The following is a 27,103-nucleotide window of genomic DNA, read 5'->3' on the forward strand; positions in this document are numbered from 1 at the left end:
ACATAATTAACATTTTTTGATTGAATTAATAGAGCCAATCGGCAATTGTTAAAGTCATTGTGTCACTGCAGCTGCCGTTAGAAGCTTGATTAGAGCTTTAAGAAACAATATGAGACATTTGTCAGATTTCATTGGTGATTTCAAATATGAAATTTAAGCTTACTGAACAGCTTTGGAGAATTTGATGTTTCCCCATTCAAAGAGATAGCTGCACTTGCATGACTAAAACAGCTGCCCGAAGGCGTTTAAAGATGGCCGCCGAGTGAAATGACTTGCCTAAAGGGACTTTGATAATACCCACAATGAAACACACTCAACTTGACCTTTCTATTTCTCTCTACACTCATTATTCCATCAGATTGCCAAATGTCAAGACATTGAAAACTAAATTAAACATCTAAAGCAACCTCTCGCTGAATTAAATATGCAATGGGATTAAGTCACATGTAGCATAAAACATTTTGCATGGATTAATAGTTGCTGTTTCACTGACTGTTTTAGTAGTATACTGTTTCACTGACTGTTATAGTAGTATACAGTCTATACTGCATGCTATTCAGTAAAGTTAGCCATATGCCTGACCATAACCAGTGTTGTTTAGGTGTAGCATCTTATTTTCTGTTTTGTTTTGTTCGGGATGAATTGAATTGACACGCGTTTGATATTGCTTGCTATCGACAATCCTGCAACACCGAATCAATCTCTATTAGTTTGTAAGATTTTTTTCTATCAAGCTTCTGAAGAGGAACTACTGTTAAAGATCTAAAACGCTTCCCTGCTGCTTTAACAACCCCCAGCGATCGCTTTTAACATCAAGTGACGTCTATTGTACTTATGAATGGCCTTAGAAGAAAGCGACCTGTAGCTCTGAAGTCTGGTTTTAAACAGGAGCAGAGTTAAAATATCTTCCCCGCTGGTGCGCTGTGCTTCTGAACTTCGAGAGGGTCTTCTGCACCGACGCACGCTGCAGGAATATGGGTTAAGCTCCTCAGGGCAGGCCCTTGAAGTCATTTGACTGGATATATAAATGTTTAGTGCTTGTTAAGAGCAGATAAAAGTATTTCCTGCTCAGTGCGAGGAGGACACCAAAGGTCGAGCTCCGAGATGAGTCTGAGACATCACTACACATATTTAGTCTTTTAACAGATAGTGTCGACATCTTTCTGTACTGGACAGGGTCCTTAAACAGTCTTAAATTTCTTTTTTTCCCCCAAATTTAAGGCCATAAAAAGTTGGAAATAGCTAGAGGTGCACAATTAATCGTTAAAAGATCTTCATTCAAACACCAAAGCGATACTTCTTTTGTCACATACTGTTTTTCACCAACTATATGTTAGGCGAAGTAGGCATGGGAAGTATGAGATTTCTGATGCAGCCACTGAATCATTCATTCGTTCAAAAACACTTATTCATCCAGTAATGAGATGAGTGACTCATTGAATCATTCAAATAACCCTTCTTTTTTTAATTAAATACTTTTGAATAGACTGCAGCAATACATTTTTGGTCGAAACCCCTAGTTATTTACATGTTATTTTATTTAGGACTAGTTGTCTGTTCAGAATCGTGATCTCCATTTGAAATAAAATAAATCATGATTCTCGATTTATCCAGAATTGTGCAGCTCTAAAAATGGCCTATCATAAATTATATAAAAAGTCTTAATTCAAATTTCAAGGGGTCTTAAATTTGGGGGTGAAACAATAGAAATCGTGATACGGCACAGGTTTTGAATAGCAGTTGGACTGGTTTTGTCAAGCATAGCTGGCAACCCTGAACTGGGGTAACTGCTATATTTCTGCTCTTCCATCCATAAGCGCCATCTACTGTTAGAGAGTGAATTTGACGAGAGTTTTACCAGGTCTAAAAAAATATTTGAAGAAAGGATTCTCACAATAGCATCTCAACATATCTACTCAAAGAATAGTGATCCAAAGACAACAGAGGAACTACAAAGATCTTAAGGGCGATGAAGGAGAACAGAGTTGTCTGTTCTCTGTTGTCTGTCTTGAAGTAAACGTTTTTACAATGGCTAATAGACAAAATCCTCACACTTTGATGAGCGATTTACTATGCTGCTTTTACTTTGATCGCTGTCAAGCATGGTTGAAGTTTGCACAGATTTATGACCTCAAACACTGCCAGAGAAAACAATTTTCCCAGTAACATCTTCAGTACCTCCTGTGTGAACTGACAGATTTGTGATCAAATGCAAATGACCCCCAAAACCATAATTTCTAATGATTTGTTGATATTCTGTCACATTTTTAATGACTCGACATTGTAAGTTTAGCGTTTTATGAGAGAATGTACCTTTTGCTGACTGTGATAAAACTAAACTCTGACTTGCCAGTTTAAATAAAGGAGCCTGCATACAGAGATCACTTTTGGCATTTAGCTCAATAGACTATTTTTAACATGTATATTTTCTCTGTTTTTATGGGTTTCTTATACTAAAAAAATAAAGAAACATTGATTGCAATTTAGCCCTTACGTAGCCACGCCCCTTTTCGGCGCTGCGTGTTTTGTCTTCTGGTTTGTATTTCTGCAGCATGAAGAAGATCTTACGGATTTATGAATGAACCGCTCATTTTAAAATCTTCCCATTTTTTGACATTTGTTATGATATCCGCTTCAAACATTACAATGCTGGTGATAACTTTCGATAACTCTACAATACAGAGCTACCGCAAAAAAAAAAACCCGGAAGTTCAAACTAAAGATGGCTGCGTTGTTTCTCTGGCGCGCAAGGTCTCGTGTTTTCGGATAAACAAATTGTTGAAAACTATATTTTGACAATTTAATTAACAAATAAATGCATTGATTTTTGACCCTGCACTTATATTTGAATCACCTATAAATTGGCCTATACACCTTTACAAAAAAAAAAAAAAAGCCTTATAATATTATTTAGAGATGCACAATATGCAGATTTTAGCCAATATTAGAACTTCCTTTATTATAACTGGTGATTTGATTTTTATTATATTGAAAGTAGATATCAAGCACATTTTTTTAAAATTCAACTACTAACTTTTTCTTTTTAAGTCAAATTTCTACTATGCCAGATTCTGAAAATATTTTATGCACATTAAATCATTTTAATGGCTGATTTTACTGTTTATAATATCAATCATCATATCAGCTACCTGGATCACTAATATTATTCAACTATACAGACATGTCACCAAAATCAACATTTAAATCAGATTTCTGTAATAAATTCATTTTTTAATGCAAACTTCGCCACATCTCCATGTAAAACAAAGAGTTAACAGATTAAATTGAACAATTTAACAAGCATGATATCAAGCACATCTGTGCGCATCAGATTTATCCTCGGTGTCCCATAATAAAACTGTCAGTGACAAGCATTTTGGCTCCAACAACAAACGGTACATCAGAACAGCTTTGGGTGCACGAGTCAATGACAACTGGAGCATTACCATGGAGACCAATAACAATTTGTATTTACAAAAATAGGTCCGGGAGGCTGAGAGTCACCTCCACATGCATTAACAGAAGCCCAGTTCTGCCCGAGAGAGTCGAAATGTCGCCCGATCACACATCCTGTTCCCTGCTGTAGAATCTTATAGCTGTTCTTGGAAATCATCTCAGCCTGCTCCAAATCCTCAGATGCTTCCGCTGCTACTCCGAAAATAAAATTGAGAAGGCCATGATGATACAGCAACACGCCACGTAAGGGCTTTTGCGCTCACCTGAAAAGTAATGTAAAAGATCATTACCACCAAAATTATACATCCGACTAAATCACAAACCGTACATGACACGATATCTTTTATGACATCACTTACCTATTCTTGCACATTTCCAGAATATTCCGAGAAATCTGAGGGCAAAAGGAAAGGGTTTAAGGTTAATGCTTGAACAGATATAAACTGAAACCATATTAACAATAGCAGCAGCAGCTCTGGGAACTGTCCACTGACTTTACCCATTTAAAGGCACACTATGCAAGATTTGTATATTTGACGACGCCGCTGACAAAACCAGCAATGCATGTTTGAGAGGTGGCGCCCCGACAAATCTGGCGAGAATCACGACTTGCTTTACGGCACGACGTCACATACATCAACAACATATGAAGCAGCCTCTATGGAAGACACTAGCATGCATTTCAGACGTGAATCATGGCAGAATCGACGAAGAAAACGAAGAAAGCGCGGTCGGAAGAGACGGCTCTCCGTAAGTGGTATTTACGACAGTAACGTTAAATACAAGTACTCTAGGCGTCGCTGTTTGAGAAAAACGGAAACTGCATAGTGTGACTTTAAATAATAATAATAAAACAAATACTATGGAAGTCAATGGCTACCGCCAACTGTCTGGTTACCGACATCTGTCTGGTTACCGACATTCTTTAAAATATCTTCTTTTGAGTTCAACAGAAGAAAGAAACTCATACAGGTTTGGAACAACTTTAGGGTTAGTGAATGATGACAGTATTTAAAGGGATACTTCACCTCTGGAAAGATGAATGTGTATTTAAAATAGGTCATTTATGTAGAAGAAATGTGAAATTATTTTTGAATTTGGAGCTTTCTAGACTGAGAAAAGCCAGAAAATGTATTTTTGGCTTATGTGGATGAAAGACAACAACTCCCAGAATGCACTTGCTTCGCTGCCCTAGGAGGCCACGCCTACCGATAAGAGAGCGCAGTTGAAAACAACAAGGCTAGGCTACTAGTGAGTCTCCGTGACGAGTTTGCCTGGGATTTCGAGATCGCCCCAAAATGTCCGGGATTCGGCTTTTGCGTTCTACAGTCGCCATTCATTATGTTTACTGTGGCGAGCAGGACGAGGCTGAGGGCTGCGGGAGAACGGCGCGAGGCCGGTGGCGTGATTACTGAGACGCACCACCGATCTCGTATCTCTCACGGAGGAGCGGGAATTTTCTTAGCAATGTTAAAACGCACATCACCGATCACTTGTTTAGCGTTCATGTAAACACTACATTCAGATTCACCAATCGAAATGAATTCAGTTAGATTGAAACAAAAGGTGTGCATGTAAACAATGAATGGCGACTGCAGAAAGCAAAAGCCGAATCCCGGACATTTTGGACGATCTCGACAGCCGGACATGTACGGGAAAAAGAGGATGGTAACCCCTACTTACTCAGCTTTCTCCACAGAACAAGAGCCTTCTAGCTTAGCTTCCAAAAAAAGACGGCTGACACTATGTGTACATTCTGTGAGTGAGATCCCTCTATGGGCGGGTTGAAAACATGCGGGACAGCCCCTCCTACTGGCTGTAGTCTTTAGTCTCTGGCCAAAAAATCCTCCGATGACGCAAAATGACGATTTTTGCGTCATCGGAGGACTTTTTCCAGACAAAAAATACATAAATCTCTCGTCTCAGGGGGATATGAGGGTAGAAAGCACGGTAATTCGAAAATACTACAGGTTTTCTACTAATACAAAGCTTAATGCTAAATCCTGAAGTATCCCTTTAAATTTTTGTGTGAACTATCCCTTTAATATCTAGTATGACCCACTAGAAGTTAGTCAAGGGGCAATCAGTCTTTTCAGTCTCAAATTAGGCCAATCTACATTTTTATGTAGCTGATTTAAAAAAAGTTACGAACACAACAGTCTTTAACAAAATAATGTGAAACTTGTAAGACTAGTCTTCGCGCTTTTTGCAACCGGCCCCTGTGCAGGATTTCATGGCTTAAAATACGCAACGACGAGTAAAAGAAAAAGCTTCGGTCTGCTGACTGCTTGTCTAGGAAGCGTGAAGCAGAAGATTACAGGGGGCAGAACTAGATGACTGACAAGATTCACCGGGGCTGAAATGTCATAACAGACGCCTGACAGAACCGAGATCTACGAGCAGACGGGCATCTGGCATGAACAGAAACAACAAACAGGGGTCAGCGAGAACATCCACTGTCAACAGTCAGTCCCGGGAACAAAACCGTGCCTCTGTTTCCCCAATTAAACCAAGCCTTAACACACTTCTCCAGTAAACGCTCTTTAGGCTTCATACCTAACAATCATACAAACATGATTTAATACTTGATCGGATTTAATGTCCTTTGATCCGATCATTTACTTTGTGAGCTGCCAGTTTCTGCCCAGGAGTACTTTGCAGTAATTCACTATAAATGGCAAAATGCACATGTTGGGAAGTGTGTCACAGTGAAAACAAACACAGTTAGTGGGAACAAACAAGGTTACACAGTTTGAGGGGGGTGTGAAAACCATTACTTTAATGAAGCAACTCCAGCTAATTTGTCTTGGATAGCACATGTGTTTGTTGAGATCAGATCGCTGGATGTGAATTATCTCCTCCATTTCCTGGTCCTGTCATTTGAAGTCCAAACATGTGGTGAACATCTTGTTCGAGTTCGACATTAGGAGATCGCTTTACCTCACACTCACAGATCTCCCCAAAACCAACAATGACCAATGACACTGAACTTAGATTAAATCAATTAGGAATGGGGAAAAAAAGGATGTTTTATTGTAAAATAGAGAGTAGATTTCTGTTTTTTTTGGCCCTAAGAATAAATTCCCAGAAAAAAACTAATTTCTGTTTGTTTCTGGAAATTAAACCTTCTTTTATGCTATTTTAAAGGTCTTAATTTTGTTTTGAAGGTATCCCACAATAAGGTAAAAAAAAAAAAAAAAGATTTTTTCAATTTGCATAATATACAGTGCAGCCTCACTTCTTTTCTCAGTGTCTGGAACTATCTAAACCCCTCATCTCCAGAGCTCTACTCTGATTGGTCAGATGGCCAAGACTGTTGTGATTGGTCATATGACCCAGACTGTTGTGATTGGTCTACTCTGCTGATTGGTCATATGACCCAGTCTGCCGTGACTGGTCTACTCTGCTCTGATTGGTCAGATGGCCCAGACTGTTGTGATTGGTCATATGATCCAGACTGTTGTGATTGGTCTACTCTGCTCTGATTGGTCAGATGGCACAGTCTGTTGAAACTGATCAACTCTGCTTTGATTGGTCAGATGACCTAGCCTGGATGCCATCCGAACTTAGCCCCGCCCACAACATTTGAGGTCAGGAAGTTCAGTCTGGTTTTGATCCGTTGTGGAGCAACTATGCTCGAACCAGAGCTGTTCGGACCAATCAAATTGTCAGGGCGGGCTTTATCCGATGATGGACAGATGATCAACAGTAACGTAATCATCCACGTCACCAAAGAGCGCTTGGGTCAAATTCGTTTACAACAAAGATGCCGGCATGCCGCCATCGCGTCTGTTATGGAAGATATCGACAGCGCATTCATTTTAAAAGAGGAACAGAGAACCGCGATCAAGGCATTTGTCAATCGTTGGCAAAAGTTTAATTTATCAGCTGGCCCCGATGGTCGCTAAGAAGATGGGGCGCAATGAAAGCCCTGTGGTCATTGTGGTTTCCCCGTTGCTCTGATTGGTTGTAGGCCTATCCAATTGAGTGCAGAGGCATTTTCTTTCCTGGTTCGGTTGAAATCACAGCCCAGTGGAGCAGTATCAGACTCACATTCTGACTAGAATCTGAGTATGACGACGTCAGGCCACAGATGACCCAGTCTGTTGTGATTGGCCCAGGCGGTTGTGACTTCCAGCGAGACGCCATTACCATATCTGAATTTCAGCTCAGGATCTTCCTCAGCACTCGATACAAACAGTAACAGTGGCGTCATCCTTTGGAAGTTCATGCAAAGTGGATTTGCTTTTGAAGTAGGCCTGTCACAATAACAACTTTTTGTTGAGTGATATATTGTCCCAGAAATAATTGTGATATTATTGATATTTTAAGACCTTCTTATACCACTGAATATATAATCATTTTATCATAACACAACAGCATAATAATGCAAGGAGGCCTACACACTTTCAAATGACAATGAACTTTAATAAGAATAAGAATTAAGAATATTTAGATACTGGAACTGAAGTGTCAAAAAATAATAATAACTTTGAATAAATAAGGCTTTGCTAACAAAAAGTGCAAAATAACAAGTGTAAATACAAAAAACAAAAACACACTTGCAAATGCACAAAAGGCACTTATATGGAGATTTTCCATCAGCAGATTTTTCCCTGACCTTCTTTTCTCAGTAAAGTGAAGGGGATTCTTGAATCCACTGCTGCTTCAATGTATATCATTTTGAGTGGTTTGTTATTCAGTTATTAATCAAAATGTATCCTTCTAAATATAAAATGATTTGAACGGCTTCTTCAAGCTTACGAGATTTAAGTAGTTATAGAATTACATGTCTGTTCATTGGAACTTGCTTTGTTTGTGACACATGTTAAAACATATATTTACTCTTCTAGCTGACCCTGACAGCCTAGGTCACCGGGGTCACTCAGGCCTGCCTCCTACGTGACCAACTCTTAGTTAGGATACTGTCAGTATCCTTTGTTACAGGACCAGATCTTTGTGAGATGAGCAACTGGCACGCAGGGGAGATGAAAAGACCATCTGACAGACAAACTGGAGTCTAGGAACTCAGGTTTGTGACCTCAAAGGGTCACTTTGTGGCTAAGCCAGGATCATTGTGTGTCATCCAGATAATCAATGGAGATATGCTTCTGACTAACAGCCCATATGTGAAAGTTTTCAAAGTTTATCAATGCCTTTACCAATCAGAATTGTTCAAACTAAAATGATGATGTAGTTTAGTGACTTGTGTTGAGTATAATTGGAAATAAATGGAAATGACAACAAGATCCAAACTTCTAGTCTCAGTCACAACTACAGTGTTTGAAGGCGGGGCAAAGTACAGACAGCCAATGAAAACCATAGGCTGGCATTATGCAAATTTGTTACAAACATAACATAGGTTTGTGCAGAAAGTAAGAGTGGAATTACTGACGATGCATTTCAGGCTGTTCAAAATAAAAAAAAATATAGGATTCAATAACTTTGTAGACTTTTTACATTCACAAACAGCTATATTATATTACACACTGCATAAAAGGTAATATCCCAAAAAGCACAATAGGGGCACTTTAGTTGTGAAAAAGTGTTTGTATAAAAATGATAAAACAAAAGCAGACCTGTTTGGACAGCATCTTTAACTCTTCACCTGTCTGTAGGTGCTTAAAGCGAAAAGACTTTCTTACATCCATGGCATAATTATTTTTAAAAAAGAGGTCAGAATGTGTGCTATATAAATATGCAGATGGCAGTAAACATACCCCGTTTTGTTCTTATCCAGCAGGCTGGGAGTGAGAGCTCGAATATACGCACAGGTGCAGATGAGCAGCAAGATAACCGTCAACAGACTCTGGAAATTAAATATGGCAGACTGCAAGAGAAACACAGGGGAAATGAATAAATACGCACTTATTAATGAACAACTAAACTTGTGAAGCACTGTAACAAGTATAAGAATATTTAATGCACATTTAGAAAACTTTATTTGTTTATATAAATGGTTCAGCTTATTCAAATTCTTTGATAAACTGACTATAAAAACAGTGATGTGTGTCTTGGCAAAACCACAACATTATACCAAACCATTATTTCTGGTATAAGAGCCTAGTATGCATTCACTCCGAGGCAAGTGTTGAGTACATAGCAAAAATGAATTAGTTTTGATTAAAAAAATAACATGCAATGAAATCTAAAGTCATGTATTCTAGCAGAGCATTTACAATCTTGCGCATGATTTACAGTTACTTCTGTATTTTATAGGTAACAACCATAATTGTCCAAATTGAGATTCAATTTAATTGAGGCATTTCACATAAAAATCCCCTGAAAATCACTTCCAAATAAAAATAAAGTTAATTTGTGACAACTTTCATCTTAATTTAGTGATTGCATTACATTATTAATTTACTCAGTGTGTGTGTGTGTGTGTACATACATATACATATATATGACACAATATTATAATTCACAATATTATGAATTCACTCACAGTATAACGTTATATACATTTTATTATAGTTTCGTATAGTTTGTAGGGGTGGGCAAAAAAATCGATTCACATATGAATCGCGATTCAAACGTTACCGATTTAAAATCGATTCATAGAATTCCAAAAATCGATTCTTGTTTTTTTTTTTTTTTTTTTTTTTTTTTTTTTATATACATTTTTTGGTATTGTCCTGAAATGAGTTTAGCTTGCCATTCCCATAGATGGCGCTGCATCGAATTCACACCTACGCCTGCACACTCTTGTCATAGCCAAAAGAAGAAGTGCAGCAGAAGCGAAGCGGAGCAGAAGGAAGGCTGGCTGGCTGGCTTTGTGGCGTGTCTGTTTTTATTTCGGCTCCCATGTTAACAGGTTAGAGCTTGCACACAGCCTGCGTGACACGCGCGTCTCAGGTGTGGCCCGAGTCGTGCGGAAAACGTGTACATGCTAGAAATAGAACCAACGCCTATTTTTCTCGCGACACGCAAGCGTGTTGGAAGCGTTTCCAGGCAAAATAGAATGTTTATATGTCATTTTGACACGAATATTCATATTAATAAATGACATTTTGATGTTTGAAAGTCTAGGTTTTGACATAAATGCAGATATAATGTAGGCTTATTGTATTTTTTTTTTTATTTTTTTTTTAAATTGCACCTGTCAATACAGAACGAAATATTCTGTAGCCTATTTTGCCGTCAATAGCCTACTCCTTAAACTACATTTAGCAGTGTTGTTTGTTTAATCTGACTACAGCACTTTAAAGCTAAATGTAAAAAAAAAAAAAAAAAAAAAAAAAAGCTTGGCACTTTGCACTGTTTAGTTGCAAAAGTTTTTATGAAGACAAAGTAATATCAAACTTCATTTAATTTGTTATTTATTTTCTTTTAAATTGTATGTCTACTGCAATCACACAGGAAAAAGTCAACTACATTTACATACTGTGAATCGTTTTTTGAATCGAGAATCGTTTTTGAATCGAAAATCGATTTTGAATCGAATCTTGAGACTAAAAATCGGTATCGAATCGAATCGTGAAATTTTCTGAATCGTGCACCCCTAATAGTTTGTCAATTATTCCTGTGATTGTAAAGCTGAATTTTCATTAACCATTGCTCCACCTTACACATTCGTGATTGCATTTTGTGTTTTCTTTGCAGATTTCATAAATATAAAATGACCCTTCTTGGTACATTTTAATGACATAAGTTCACTTGAGTTCAAGGCCCATGTTCTCCCTGCCACATCACACTCGCAGCTGAGCTCAGTTATACATGTTATCAAATGGTGTGTTCAGCAGAACTCAACTGTGACAGTTCAGAACGATCCTACAAACACAGCTGCCAGATTCACAGCATTCATCAACACGAGCTCTGCTTTCTGTGGTTTAGATTCTGCATCACATCTAACTTCTGCTACCATCGTCTTCATTCTCACTGCATCGTTGACACATATATCACTACATTAGACAGCATGCGACAACATACTAGTCAATAAAATCAACCTGACAGCTCGTTTCTACTTAAGCTCGTTAAACTATTTTAAAATACGAGTTTTACACTCACCATCTTGATATCCCCCGGCCAGCCAACTCACACTTCCGGTGTAAGATGGAAATTACGTCACCGGTACGGGAGCCTGGAAGCGCGAAGTGTTCAAACCCGGATGGGCAGAGAGGAATGAAAGCAAGTGTTGCTGCTGGAGTGTGTTAGTTACTCTGAATTAAAACTCATTTAACACACAACATCCATTTCCTCTCGGAATGAGGTGAGACTTTGCAATGTGATCGCGATATGACTGAGTTTGGAGGGAAATGCGCCTGTTTATGATAATTATGATGGTGTTTGTGTTTGTGTTCTGTGAAATGCTTATTTATTAGTTTCCTTACATAAGCAAAACACAAGCTAATATTTCTGCATAAGTCATAAAATGATGCACCTACAAGATATAAACCAGCAAGAAACATAGTTATGAGAATATGAGAAACGTTTGTCTTATTTAACACCTTGAAATCTTGTTTTTGTTTTGATTCCTTTGATCGCCGTAATTAGTATTATTGCTGTAAAATAATAATATTTAATAAATAAAAGTTTAATACAAATATATATAGGCTATATATAAAATAGTATATTAATAATAAATACATGCATAAAGTCCATATATATATATATATATATATATATATATATATATATGTGTGTGTGTACGTACATACATAAAGTACACATACAGTATATATATATATACACACACACACATATATATATATATATATATGTGTGTGTATATATATATATATATATATATATATACTGTATGTGTACTTTATGTATTTATTATTATATATATATATATAATATATATATTATGGAATGTCCTAAATGTATTAATTTCTTATATACTAATGCCAATATAGGTTGCTGTATTGTCAGTACCTATGGTATTTTGGTGGGAACTATGGTTACCCTGGCAAGATTTCATAAGGGTAAATGAGATATGAATTAAAGGTATAGCGGAGGATCTTTCCAAATTTTAGATAAGACCCGCCCTCTCCACTTTTTGAAAAGTTTGATTGATTCACCAGAATGATTGACAATTAGGAGGACCAATAGTTTAGACTACCCACCAGGAAGTAAAACATCCTCCGCTATACCTTTAACATAATGTGGTCACATGTAAAAAGGCATGGTGCAGGTCTATGAATTATTATAGTGTTTCCAGCACAAAAACTATAGTGATGTCTTTTCCATGTGGCACCATGTTTGTTTTTGTTTTGTTCCCATTTTCACACAAGGGTCATCCTGTGTCGAAGGGTCCCCGGCTAAAACTTGATTTATGTATATTTACTGAATCCACTATTTTGTAGAGGGGGGTCAAATTGACAATTTCCACCTGAGATTTGGAGCCAAATTACATGGGGGTAAAAATGACTTTAAAAAGATGACAGCATCATTATTTTATTTTTTACACAGAGATTGGTAGGTCTATTAGTAAAATCTGTTTATTTTAGCAATCTTTGTTGCATTATATGCCAACGGTGATCGATTTGACATGGAATGATCCATCAACACAAATTGGGATGTAGTATAAGCTTTTAATCCTTTCGACAAGCACTTATATAAATGTGTGCAGCCATTTATTTATTATGATTATGAAATGACATCATTTTTGTCAGAAGCTGAGGTTTTTATCTTTTGTGCAAAGACATTTTCAGAAATGTTTAAGTAGCTGAGGTGTTTGCGGTCTGTGATGTCATACTATCATCACACCCGTCTGAACACACTGAGGCTCTTGTTACAGAATTGACTGACTATTTCCTTTTCCAGTGATGCTCTCTGGTGATTCTGTCAGTCTAAAAGTGTGTGTATGGACGTACAAAACACAAGCCATTGGTTTCAACAATCTCTTTTTTCATTGAGGATTTGCATTTTTCCATTTTTAATTTTTTTGAAATTGTGGGACGTTTCCCTTTTAAAAAAAGACTTGGAGAATTGATTCTTTGTATTTTGCATCTGACCGCTGATGACTTTTGGGATCAGGAGATAGTGCTCATAAATCCTTAGCTTTTGGTGGCCTATGAATATCTCTATTCATGGGTGGATACATTGAGAACATGTTGCTCAGATGCTGAAATATGCGACATGTGGAGTGCAGATTTATTTATTTTTTTGGTCTCATGAAACCTTTAAAATCAGGGTTTGGCTCATATTTCTCGTTAAAATCAAAAGAACATTTACGAAATTAAAAGTGTTCACCCCAAATTCTCAGTACTGTAATTAAAAAAAGATTATTTTTTACTGTAATGCAAAATATTTTTGATTTAAATTTAAAGCATTTATACATTATGGTAGTATTTGATGAATTTAATTTACAATGATTGAAAGGAAACATTTATGTAATGCAGTGATTAAAAATGTGATTAAACTTTTCCCCCCATATTACACTTATTATAATTTGCAGGTAATCTGTGTTTAATTAAATTGCTTTTATAACAATTTCCCCAAAGAAGAAAATACATTTTTTAATATTTTTATTATTTTTAATAATATTATTAATAATATATATATATATTTTTCGATTGTTGGGTGAAACCCAGATATTTCTTCATGATTTTCACTCTTGAGATACTTCATTTAGCTTCCACAGCTGTGCAGGAAAGAAGAGACAGTAAAAAAAAAAAATGGTGCATATTTCATAGAATGTCAGTCTTGTTTAGACAAGAGGGTTTTGTTGAGTTACTCATGACCATCTGTGATGGAGCGCTTTAGAGTGGAATGTTTCTTAATTACACCTCACTCAGTGTCGTTCAGAAGCCCTCACATATATTATTAAGAAACCAATAATCTCTTATGACTGGTAGTGTGAGTTTGACCCAGACCTTCATGATTATAAGTTTTTGTTTTTGTCCATTTTGAAACAGTACAGGCTTACAGGCATTTCAAACAAATGCTGTTCTTATGAACTTTCTATTCATCAAAGAATTTTTCGACATTTACTATAACAATAAATGTTTCTTGAGCAGTAAATCAGCATATTAGAATGACACTGAATAATGATGCTGAAAATTCAGCTTTGCATCGCAGGAATACATTTTAAAATATGTTCAAATACAAAACTATTGTAATAATATTTCCACAATATTACTTGTTTTACTGTGTTTTTGGTAAAATAAGTGCATCCTTGGTGAGCATGTTAACATTTAAAAAATCTTACCAACCTCAAACTTTTGAACGGCACACTCTAAAAATGCTGAGTTGTTTCAGCCCATGTTTGGGTCAAACATGGACAAACACAACCATGGGTTTAAAAATTCACCTTGGGTTGAAGTAACCCAGCATTTTTTAGAGTGTAGTTACTGAATGTATTACCATAATTATTCTCTCACAAAGTCAGCAACAACCCAAGAATATAGCCTACTCTAACAGCTGGACTAGGTTTTCATCCACCTATTTTTATGCGATTTTTGGGATAGTGCATAAAAAGAAACGCTGGATGGAAATGCCAAGATGTGCATAAATTCAAAAAATGTGCATAAAACACGTTTGCGCTGATTTGAGGCAGATACAATTTTTTTTATCCGAAAAAAAGACATTCGCATAAACTACGATGGACACATGTTTACCGAATAAATCCCTTGATGCGACACAAAAAAGTCATGTGACTGCCTCAACAGATCATGTGATCAGAAAACTGGGACAGCATAACTAGCATAACCAGCGGACAATTTTATTGCACAGCATCTCGAATGTTGGTTTGATCATTCTGAAATGCCTGAGACAAAGTCTGTCATCAAAATGGTCGAGGATAATTCCTCCCAGAACCGTCTCGCACGATTGTCTTCCCAAACAGCAGGCATCCGCCTCTGTACACAAAAAAATAACATGACAGTATTTACGATGAGGTTACAAGAACCACAGTGGCTTCCTCAATTGCAGAAACTTCTATTTTAATTACAGATATTTTGCACCAATTTCCCATGAAGTGACAATTTTGTTCTCTTGAACACATGGGATGGAAACGGTGTTTTATGTGATATTTCAAAGTCAAATTCACAACTTTGGATGGAAACATAGCTTGTGACATGCATTGTTTTGCGTTCTCTTCTTCCGTTATCACGATGGCCCCCACCTAATTCCTTATCTTCTCTTATTCCCAAATCCTATGTATGGAAAGTGACTTGAGGTCTGCTTCACCACCTTCTAGAAGACCAGCTTTGTCCTCATCCACCATTACCCAGGCCAGCCAGACGCCGCTGGAAAGACAGCGACCGAGTCACGCAGCCATAGTCGCTCGCATGTTGGGAATATGGCACATAAAATGTTTTTTATTTGGATGAAACAGAGCTGTGGATAAATGTTTGGGTAATCAGATTGAACTTCTTGAGAACCGAGCCACGTCCAAACGTTCCACCCTGACCCCATCCTGGCTTCTCAGCCACATCTAAAGAGAATTCTTTGTCTTATTTGTCAAAGCCGCCTTCTCATATTCTTATAGGCTGCATCTGTCATTACCGAGGACGAAAAATCACCTCTGTGCAGATGTTACTGTAGCTAATGAATGGCTGTCCTGTTCCCTTGGTTCTTCAGATACGGCGAGTCAGCGACCCCCGCTGTTCCTTTACATTGGCCAAAAGTCACGTCAAAAATAGCAACAATTTGGTTAGTGATGTGTGACTCGGGAGGGAAACAGATGTAGACTGTTCACTCAGGGTTTTGGACACATTGATTATCAGTTTGACAAGCAAGCTAAAGTCAGTCAACACAGATATACTGCATGTTGTCCTTCACCTCTCCCCTCGCCGCTGCACATTGTCAGCTCTGACCTGAGAGGTCAGATGTTTCTCACAAATCACTCTCTGGATATTGATGACTGCTGTAAGGTCTGCATCCATCTGGTAATGGCCGACCAGTATCTAGAAAGCAGGTTTGGCCGGTGACTAGGCAATAGGCATTCAATGGATTTTGCAGAGAGTTCGACAAGTTTTCTGACCTTTGCATGTTCCTTTTTTGACTAATTTATTCAAGTTTTTAGCTTCTATCAAGAGTATCATACTTTCAAAATCTTACACACTTTTTTTTACCTTATTTAAATAGGTTTTTCACAAGAACTCAGTACTGCAGATTCAGTCTGTGACTATACTGATATTTTTAAATTAATATGTACAATATATGTAAAAAAAAAAATAGTTAAATAGAATAATCAATGTGCTGCTAAACTATTATATACATGACCAATAACTAATTGGCATTAGATTATCATTCTTATAATTTGACTTAATCTACGAGACATTGCAGTTCCTCTATATATGCCGATTATGTTATTGGTCATTAATAGTTTAGCAGCACATTGGATTATTCTATTTAACTCTTTACTCACAGGGTTCTCACACCGGCCGCTCATATTATGTGGGCCCACGATCACAAACTCATCAGTTTTGGGTCACTAAACAAAGGTAATTGGCTTATATCTTAGACGGTCGCATTCACGCGTACTCTATCTAAGATATTTTGTATAGCCACCTTGGTTGTATTCACTGGAATTAAAGTAATGTTTTCTCTAGTCAGAGGTTATGACCACTACTACAGATATAAGCCGACCAATATTACTTCTCTGATAGTAGCTATGGTTTGGTCATGCATGCCATGGTTTCCCACGTACACTTAACTAGATTAACATTGCATTAAACAGAGGTAAGGCTCACCCGATTTAGGTTGGTCGAGCAACATTTTGCTGTCCTAAACGGAAATTCCCTTTTTGTCTTTACATCCCAAGTACATTTAATCTAGGGTCAAATATTAACCGGAACTCTAAAATCGCAGTTGGTGAGCCCTATGCTCCACTCAAAACTGGACTCTAGTCCGTCACTAATCTGGCGCAGATTTGCGGTAACAATGGATACAATGTAATCTACTAAAGTTAATAATTTCAGAGTAAGTCAGAATAAATCCAAATGTTACAATTTATTATGTCAGGTAAATGTATCATGGCAAATTACATAATCAGTTCAAAGATGATAAATACAAAACATCAAATGCTCTGGAATAAAGAGAAAAGATGACCTGACATTAGAAAATACATGATGCTGAGTGTCTTGAGCACATTCAGCATCACAGGCTGATTTGAGCTACAAATCGCCCCGAGCCTCTTGGTTTATTTCTTTATATACTCAGACCAAGAAAGAAACCTAAACATGTGCTAACAATGGGAATTTGCATTAATCACGGTCTCCAGAGTTTACACCTTTTTGAGGACAGGATGTCATTTGCATGAAAGACCCACCCTTCTCTGTAAGCAAGATATCTCTAAACTCTTAAACACTTTATTACCTTTTGGTTTACTTCTTTGGCGATGAGATCTTTGTACCAGTCGCACTGAGACATTTCAAATGATACCAGACATGTATAGTGTTGTATGATAATTGTTCACATTAAACCATATAGATCTTTGGGTGAATTTCAGGGGATCTCAGCATGAGAGAGAGACAAGATGGGGGAAGGGAGAGAATTGTAAATTGGGAGGTGATCAACTCACGTGTGATCGTGTCTCGAATGGGGATGTTAATATAGCAAGTGAGTTCAGATGTTAATTTCCTTTTTTTTTTCTCAGAGAGTTGCCCTCTCTTCCAGTTCTTCAAGTTTTTCCAGTCTTACATGAGCAACAACTTAATCTACATTTACATCTAAATTTCACGTCAAAAGTTTATCTAGTATACTTTTTCCTCCAATATAATAAAAGCGGAAGGAAATCCAGTGTGTGACACAGTTACAAAAGTTTAATAATTTAATTGCAATACAGATATTAGTAGAATATAAATTGTTTATATAAAATGTTTTAATTCTATAATAATTATAATAAAATAATTTTTTATAATTATTAATTTACAAAGATAAGTAATTATATAATTATATTTTCTAAATTATTTAATTATAATATATTATTATGATATTATACAGTATAATTAAATATTATATATATATATATATATATGTGTGTGTAATGTAAAAAAAGATCAAATTAACCATATATTTTAAACAATATACTTATTTGTAGCAGATGCAGATACTTTAGAAGTTGTTGAATTATGTCTGTTCATTTTCACAGATGTAATGAATGTTATGAACTGTCATAATAGTTTTTGTGTCTCAGCTCTGTGTGATGTTATTATGGTCATGTTTTCTGCAGGTGTCGTAGCACTAGCGTGCGTCAGATCTCCATTTCCTCTGAGCCTCATCGCATTTTCTTTCTCAAGCTAGAGTGGGCTGAGGATCTCGGATCCGGCTTCATAATCCTTCTGTCCGATGGCGTCTCTGCGTGGAGTGGTGAAGGTAGGAAGTCAAATGATCACATTTAAATGACATTGACATCTTTCAAAACTGCTTTTGGTTTCAAACCACATGCCCTTTGCTGGGGTTGATTGGTTAGTTTCAGAGGAGGACGTGTCCCGTGAAGCTCAGGAGATGGAGCTGGAGCGAGAGCGGTATGTTGGTGACCTGCACCTGGCTTTGACCGGAGAGGGCCCGGCTGCGGAGGGGGAGTACAACTTCCAGCTGACACCTGAGATACCCAGAAGCCCCCGGCTGCAGCTGTCTTATGAGAAGGTGCAGAACGACATCTCGGTGAGTGGCACGCAGGACAGAGTGATGTAATAGTCTCACTGATTGACACGCGCTTGCCCAGTATGCAGACAGGGTTCAAAATGAACACTCGCAGAGCGGAGCAGCAAATGCCGGACTTTTGATTTAAATATTCCCCAATATAATAAATGCGGAATCCAGTATGTGACTAGGGCTGGGACGGTATGGATTTTTTCTTACCGCGGTTGAAAAGCAAGAAATTCCCGCGGTATTGCGCTAAACCGCTTTAAACCTCAACTCCCCTCCCCAAAACCCCACCCCCAGTTTTTTTTTTTTTTTCTGCGATGTTGCGGCTGGAACAACACACAAAGTGTGGCAATGATAATCTCAGGTAGTGTTTATGTGCTTTATTTAATGTTAAAAGCATGCAATGTGACTTTGAATATCGTTTAGTGCTCCAGCTTTGTAGCTGTAAAAGCAACAATGGATAATTCACCTCAGATCTTGAAATTAAACAAATGGAAACAAGAACGTTCAAACTGTGAACATACAAGTGTATTCTTTGACAAATATTGTTTTAGTAACTCAGTAGCCTATGTATTTTTAATAATGTTTAAATGGTGTAATATTTGTGAATTTGATTATGTAGCCTACTTATCCATTTTCTTGCAAGTGCCGTCAAGATTACTCTCTGGTGCTGTGAGTGTGCACTTGCGGACAAATGCGGTCTTCACGTGAGAGAATTGTGTTAAAGGGATACTTCACCGTTTTTTCATATTAAACTATGTTATTCCCTTAACTAAAACGAGTTGATACATACCTCTCTCGTCTCAGTGCGTGCACTAAATCGCTGTCTTGCGGCGAAACTTTGTTAGCACTTAGCTTAGTCCAGTTCATTCAATATGGGCCAAGCAGAGAAGCTACCAAACACCTCCACGTTTTCCCTATTTAAATACAGTTACTCGCGTAGTGTAACTCGACCTAGGACGGTGACACAAAACAAAACGTTGCGCTTTTCTAAGCGTGTAAAATGGATAACTATATTGTATGGCGGAATACCATTGCAAGTGCTTGGAAGCACTTCGACTTCGGCGCAGTAATATCTTCACTCGTGAAAAATCCTCTCACCGGCCCCCGCTCCCTCTAGTGAAGATATTACTGCGCCAAGTCGAAGTGCTTACAAGCACTTGCTATGGTATTCCGCCATACAATATAGTTATCCATTTTACACGCTTAGAAAAGCGCAACGTTTTGTTTTGTGTCACCGTCCTAGGTCGAGTTACACTACGCGAGTAACTGTATTTAAATAGGGAAAACGTGGAGGTGTTTGGTAGCTTCTCTGCTTGGCCCATATTGAATGAACTGGACTAAGCTAAGTGCTAACAAAGTTTCGCCGCAAGACAGCGATTTAGTGCACGCACTGAGACGAGAGAGGTATGTATCAACTCGTCTTAGTTAAGGGAATAACATAGTTTAATATGAAAAAACGGTGAAGTAACCCTTTAAATAAGCACGTGCAATTAAAAGCTGAGGTCCTGCTTTTACTTTTTTTTTATTTACGGTGCGGCTTGGAAGCCGTGTCCTTCGAAAATAGACCAGGCGCCTATCTTTAGCGAAGCGGCGCGGAGAGACGCTTCTGAAACGCGCCGCGTCGTGGCTGTTGTAAACACAAGCATTGACTAGAGTGGGCGCGATCAGCTCCGGTAGCCGCGTCGCAGCCGTAACGCGCCACAGAGTGTAAATAAGGGGTTATAGTCAATAGATGGAATGTTATTATGTGTCATGGAAGAACTTGCGAACTTGCGAAAGGTCGGATTTGCTCCATCTTTTGATGATAAGTTTTGTTTAGAAAACCTTGAATCCGTGTAAGACACAATGTTATTAGACACAATCCATGTCATTAGAATCAATGAATCCATGTCATTAGACACAACGTGAACACATGTGAAGGCCAGTGTTTATTTTTATTTTATTTTTTATTTTATTTTTGTCTGTGTCTATCTGTCTATCTGTCTATCTATCTATCTATCTATCTATCTATCTGTCCGTCCGTCCATCCATCCATCCAACTATCTATCTATCCATCCATCCATCCGTCCGTCCATCCGTCCGTCCGTCTGTCTGTCTATCTGTCTGTCTATCTATCTATCTATCTATCTATCTATCTATCTATCTATCTATCTATCTATCTATCTATCTATCTATCTATCTATCTATCTATCTATCTAATTTTGGATAGATAGACAGATAGACAGACAGATAGATAGATAGATAAATATATAGATATTTTTATACATAAATATGAGATGCACAAATTGTTAAATCATTGTTTGATCACTTTTTTTGTTTGTTTGTTGCTTGTCCGTTATGTCGTTCATTCATTTGTTCGTTTATTCATTACTTTGTCTCGACCATTGGTCTTGGTCAACATCTGTTGATTCTGTCAGTTCTGATTCTGTCCATCAATTTTTCATTCTTTTGCTTGTTCATGCTCTTGTTCGTTCGTTCATTCCACGTCCCTCTCCTCCATCGGTCTCGTTCCTCTATGGGAACACATCTGTTTCATGGATGAGAGAAGCACTGCGCGATTTCAGCTTGCTTGAGGCTCTACTGCACTCGTGATTGGCCAAAATCACTCTCAACACTTAACCATTCCCAGAGAACTACTGCTCTTTATGTCGGGCTTTAAAGGAGGTTCCCCTCGTTTGATCTCTTGCCAAGCTCAAGGGTGCCAAGAACTCCAGTGTCTGGGAAGTCTTCGCTAAACTCTAACGTCAATACATAGATCACCAACCGGATCCAAGTATGTTTTTTTCACTCTACTGCATTTGTTAATGTTAAATGTATCCATCATTTCCATCTGTGTAGTGTGAATGTAGCAGAAACGGTCTGTTTGTAGTGCAATTGTGCGGCATAATTATTGAAGCCTGGAGAAAGATGAATCTGAGATAAGGTTTGCTTTGTCTAAAACGGGTCTCAGGAGAGAATTCCTTCACTCTGAACGTCTCGTTTCGAATTCAGACCTGTCTTACATTGAAGCCTGCTCATTATTAATGGATTAAGTGGGGGATCCTCTTTAACATGAGATGTTTTCAAGTAGTATTGGAGATGGACAGATGCGCTATATATATATGGATAGACAGGGCTCCAGACTGTGACCTTTTTTCTTGCTGGTGCGACAAAATTTTGTTAGAGGTCACACTCGTGCCGCCACCACCACATTGCCCAACTGATAAGTGCTGCCATTTCTATTGCATATGAAAAACATCAAAACGAAATGAAAGTGGAACGAAACCGCGCTTCTCGTTTTGAGCTGCGCAGACCATTTATCATCACAGTCAGACCAGCGTAAGCTCAGAACAGGTTTACTTGCGGGCCAATCTTCATCATGCGACACCGTTACTACACAGCGCTGGGAGATCCAGTGAGAAAGCATTTCAATTCGCAGCATTAATAATAATATTGCTGCGAGATCTAGTGAGAAGCTTTCAAATTCGGTGCAAAATTCTTCGTTAATAAACCATAGATATCATATCATACCATACAGCGCTGACATGGAAACCAGGAGAAACACTGTGCTATGAGTAAACGGGTTATAGAAGGCTTTTCAATCGACAAAACACCAACATTCACCATGGATTTAACGTTGCAACGCTCACTGTAGCCATGCTATTGTGGAAGAAATAGTCAAATGTTTTACATTATTAATTTCAGGGTTCGTACAATCTTTTGAGAGTGAAATTCAAGCATTTTTGTAATGCTTTTTTTAAGCATCCAGTTTAAATGTTATTTTTTATGGGATGATCAAAAATAAAAAATATTTATTTTAATTTTTTTAAACGTTTTTTACATGTTACCGTTGTTAATAAAAGTAAATTTTCATCTGCATCTCAACTCAAGCTAAGTGCTTTACTGTCAAATGTGCTAATTAACATGTAATATTAAAAGTTACTGCACTTATTAATGCAAAATAATAGTCATTTTATTATTAAATTACCTTTATGATTAAAAATCCCCCCCAGCACTACCAAATCAGTCAAAGCCAGTGCTACTGCTCTCAAATGTTCGTCTGGAGCCCTAATAGAGAAATATTATAGACACATGGGAAGGTTTCCTGTGACTTACGCTAAAGTACAGAAACAAACCCTAACACCCTGGCCATTCACATTCATTTGGCAGTAAATACATGATCATTTGCACTTTATCCTTTTCTATAGCATCTACACACCTCCTTACATTTCTTATACGCTACTGTTCAAACTTTTGGGGTTGGTAAGTTTCACAAAAGTTCACAAAGTCTGCATTTATTTGGTAAAACACAGTAAAAACAGTGATTTTGGGAAACATTATTACTATGCAAAATAAAACAATTTATTAAAAAGTTAATTAAGTATTTTAAAATGTAATTCATGCAAAGCTGAATTTTCAGCATCATTACTCCAGTCTTCAGTGTCACATGATCCTTTAGAAATCATTCTAATATCAAGAAACATTTCTTCTTATTATTATCAATGATGAAAACAGTTGTGCTGCTTAATATTTTTATGGAAACTGCGAAACTTTGTGTTCAAGATTCTTTAATGAATAGAAAGTTCAAAAGAACAGCATTATTTGAATTAGAATTTTTTTGGAACATCAGTGTCTTTACTGTCACTTTGATCAATTGAATGAAGGCCGAGCAAAAGCACAACAATATGGAAATTATTTTGATAAAAATGATATGAAATAGACTGTATTGGAAAATGTAAATGTCTCCTGAATTTTGATGGCTAAATTGTATTTCTGTCCTGTCCCTCTCAGAACAGACTTGTGGCCCATTTTGGGGTCGTGAACCTCCAGTTAAGAACTTATGGATAAAGAGTGCAAATGTCTTGTAGGCTTGAAAATCTGGTAACATTTTTTAATTATCTGTTATTTTCTTAAATTTCACTAACACCCTATTGCTCAACTCTACAGACGTAATCATGTAATTTGCAACATTAAGTTATTTCTCTTTTCTTTTTCGTTTTTGCTGTCACAGCAGAGGTGACTAATGGAAATGGCAAGTGTCTGTTTGGGAAAAGGGAAACTGACCCTCGACAGGAGAGGGAAGTTTGGCCAAATGTGTAATTTTGTGTGAAAGAGTCGTCATTTAGGTTGCTTGCTGACATTTGTGTGGACTTATGTAACATTGAATATTGCTTAATATTATAACAACCTGCAATAATGATAGCAGTATTATTGTTACAAAAGCGACACAAAAAATCTTTATCAAATAAATGCTGTTCTTTCGAACTTTCTATTCATCTGCAAATCCTGAACTGTATCGTGATTTCCACAAAAATATTAAGCAGCTGTTCATATTATCAGCATATTCCAATGATTTCTGAAGGATCATGTGACACTGAAGACTGGAGTAATGATGCTGAAAATTCAGCTTTGATCACTGGAATAAATTAAGTTTTAAAATATATTACAGTTATTTTCAATTGTAATAATATTTTTACTGATCAAATAGATCAAAAGTTCTTTAAAAACTTTTACATTAAACACACCGACCCCAAACCTTTGAGCTGTGGTGTGTTATGTTTAAGTGCACTGAACTGTGGTTATGAATTAGGCTAACAGAAAGCTCCAGCTGTCCTCTTCTTGACTTTTGAGTGTGTTTAGGGCTTCTGTAGCTTCCCACAAGCATGTCTGAGCTCCCACGCTATAGTTTATCCATTATTATGCTCTTGAGTAAAGCTGTTTTGGACATTTGACGGTTCTCTGCTTCCTTGGCTCCAAGTGCGCCTTAAAAATCTGGACCAGCACTCAGTGTTATTGTGCCAGTGTTAGGTTTTAGTAAATATTTGAGGTAATTAATGGACTGCTGAGACACAAGCGTTCTGTTTGATATTAAATATGACCATATTGAACAGCTTTTATCATGGCGGTGCTTTTAAAAGTCATCAACCAAGTTTTTATTTTTAGCCTTAAAGGCGAGCTAAGCTGTACGAGCAAACCCCTAATATAAGTATTAAACTTTTTTTGTACTTCAGACATGAATGATTCGTCAAATCTTGCCGCTTGTTGCTCCTGAAGGGAAGTTCCTTTCTAAGTAACGACAGACTGTTATTTGTTTGTGGTTTTCTTCAAGCTTCCAGTGTGGTGGTACGACACAGCTGAAGTGTTCTTCAGTGCAACAGCTGACAGAAAACCCAGAGTCCCGTGCAAATGTTCAGGTTTGGGGTTTGGAAAAGCAGGTGTTTGGCCTGCCAGGACAGCTCTGACACAAGCGTTTGAAGACGGCACTTTCATTACAGTAACCCTCTAAAGACTTACGGACACCCTGACTTCTGTTTCCTGAAGCATGTATTACTCCTTCACAGATGTTCCTTACCTGTGGGCCCAAATACAAACAGGCATTTTCTTGAACAGCCGAGGTCGCACGTCGTGATGACATAGTGGTATTCCTACAATGTCAAAAGGATATTACACATTTCACTTATGGTTGGCCAAATTTGGGAAAAGAAATATGGTAAATGTCTATAATAAATCATTAAAGGGCCATATCATGGTAAATAGTTTTTATCGCTCTTTTTAAATAGTTCAATATACTATACACAATATAAAATATATTAGACTTTAACAATAACAACCAAATCTACACTCTGACCATTTATGAAAAATAAGCTGCAAATATGGTACAAAAATCATTGAAGTCAAAATCACAAGCTCATTACTATAAGACATATACACTCACCTAAAGGATTATTAGGAACACCTGTTCAATTTCTCATTAATGCAATTATCTAATCAACCAATCACATGGCAGTTGCTTCAATGCATTTAGGGGTGTGGTCCTGGTCAAGACAATCTCCTGAACTCCAAACTGAATGTCAGAATGGGAAAGAAAGGTGATTTAAGCAATTTTGAACATGGCTGGAGTTGTTGGTGCCAGACGGACCGGTCTGAGTATTTCACAATCTGCTCAGTTACTGGGATTTTCACCCACAACCATTTCTAGGGTTTACAAAGAATGGTGTGAAAAGGGAAAAACATCCAGTATGCGGCAGTCCTGTGGGCGAAAATGCCTTGTTGATGCTAGAGGTCAGAGGAGAATGGGCCGACTGATTCAAGCTGATAGAAGAGCAACTTTGACTGAAAAAAACACTTGTTACAACCGAGGTATGCAGCAAAGCATTTGTGAAGCCACAACACGCACAACCTTGAGGCGGATGGGCTACAACAGCAGAAGACCCCACCGGGTACCACTCATCTCCACTACAAATAGGAAAAAGAGACTACAATTTGCACGAGCTCACCAAAATTGGACAGTTGAAGACTGGAAAAATGTTGCCTGGTCTGATGAGTCTCGATTTCTGTTGAGACATTCAGATGGTAGAGTCAGAATTTGGCGTAAACAGAATGAGAACATGGATCCATCATGCCTTGTTACCACTGTGCAGGCTGGTGGTGGTGGTGTAATGGTGTGGGGGATGTTTTCTTGGCACACTTTAGGCCCCTTAGTGCCAATTGGGCATCGTTTAAATGCCACGGCCTACCTGAGCATTGTTTCTGACCATGTCCATCCCTTTATGACCACCATGTACCCATCCTCTGATGTCTACTTCCAGCAGGATAATGCACCATGTCACAAAGCTCGAATCATTTCAAATTGGTTTCTTGAACATGACAATGAGTTCACTGTACTAAAATGGCCCCCACAGTCACCAGATCTCAACCCAATAGAGCATCTTTGGGATGTGGTGGAACGGGAGCTTGGTGCCCTGGATGTGCATCCCACAAATCTCCATCAACTGCAAGATGCTATCCTATCAATATGGGCCAACATTTCTAAAGAATGCTTTCAGCACCTTGTTGAATCAATGCCACGTAGAATTAAGGCAGTTCTGAAGGCGAAAGGGGGTCAAACACAGTATTAGTATGGTGTTCCTAATAATCCTTTAGGTGAGTGTATAACTATACAGATGATTAAAAAGTTTTTTTTTTTTTTTTTTTTTTTTGTATAAACGTGTGTGTGTTAATTTTTTATATATATATATACATTTTATAATAATTTATACAAATAATGTTTATTAGTGTTAAATAAAGTTACTACAAAACATACACATACACACTGTTTGGAGTAATCAAGATGAAATAA

General features: G+C 37.6%; 2 protein-coding genes across 6 annotated transcripts in view; one reads left to right on the top strand and one right to left on the bottom strand.

Annotated features, from left to right (window-relative positions):
• Window positions 1-3,210: 3,210 nt before the first annotated feature.
• On the bottom strand, window positions 3,211-11,566 carry tmem167a (transmembrane protein 167A). Its single transcript, XM_082157042.1, has 4 exons — window positions 11,467-11,566; window positions 9,177-9,286; window positions 3,816-3,850; window positions 3,211-3,719 (listed from the first exon to the last, which is right to left on the bottom strand). Exons 1-4 carry the CDS (start codon window positions 11,467-11,469, stop codon window positions 3,649-3,651), a joined length of 219 nt encoding a protein of 72 aa, XP_082013168.1. The 5' UTR covers window positions 11,470-11,566; the 3' UTR covers window positions 3,211-3,648.
• Window positions 10,249-27,103, top strand: part of xrcc4 (X-ray repair complementing defective repair in Chinese hamster cells 4) — a 40,815-nt gene continuing 23,960 nt past the window's right edge. The window contains exons 1-4 of one of the 5 annotated variants that reach the window (XM_082157028.1): window positions 11,568-11,668; window positions 17,861-17,970; window positions 18,655-18,726; window positions 18,824-19,017. In XM_082157028.1, the coding sequence (XP_082013154.1) occupies window positions 11,664-11,668; window positions 17,861-17,970; window positions 18,655-18,726; window positions 18,824-19,017 (381 nt within the window). In that variant the 5' untranslated portion in view covers window positions 11,568-11,663. Of the gene's footprint in view, window positions 10,274-11,533; window positions 11,669-17,860; window positions 17,971-18,583; window positions 18,727-18,823; window positions 19,018-27,103 lie in introns of those variants that run through there. The other 4 variants (XM_082157030.1, XM_082157029.1, XM_082157032.1 and 1 more) reach the window with 4 other exon arrangements.

This window comes from Leuciscus leuciscus, assembly GCF_965113295.1.
Source record: "Leuciscus leuciscus genome assembly, chromosome: 24".
Classification (NCBI taxonomy): Eukaryota; Metazoa; Chordata; class Actinopteri; order Cypriniformes; family Leuciscidae; genus Leuciscus; species Leuciscus leuciscus.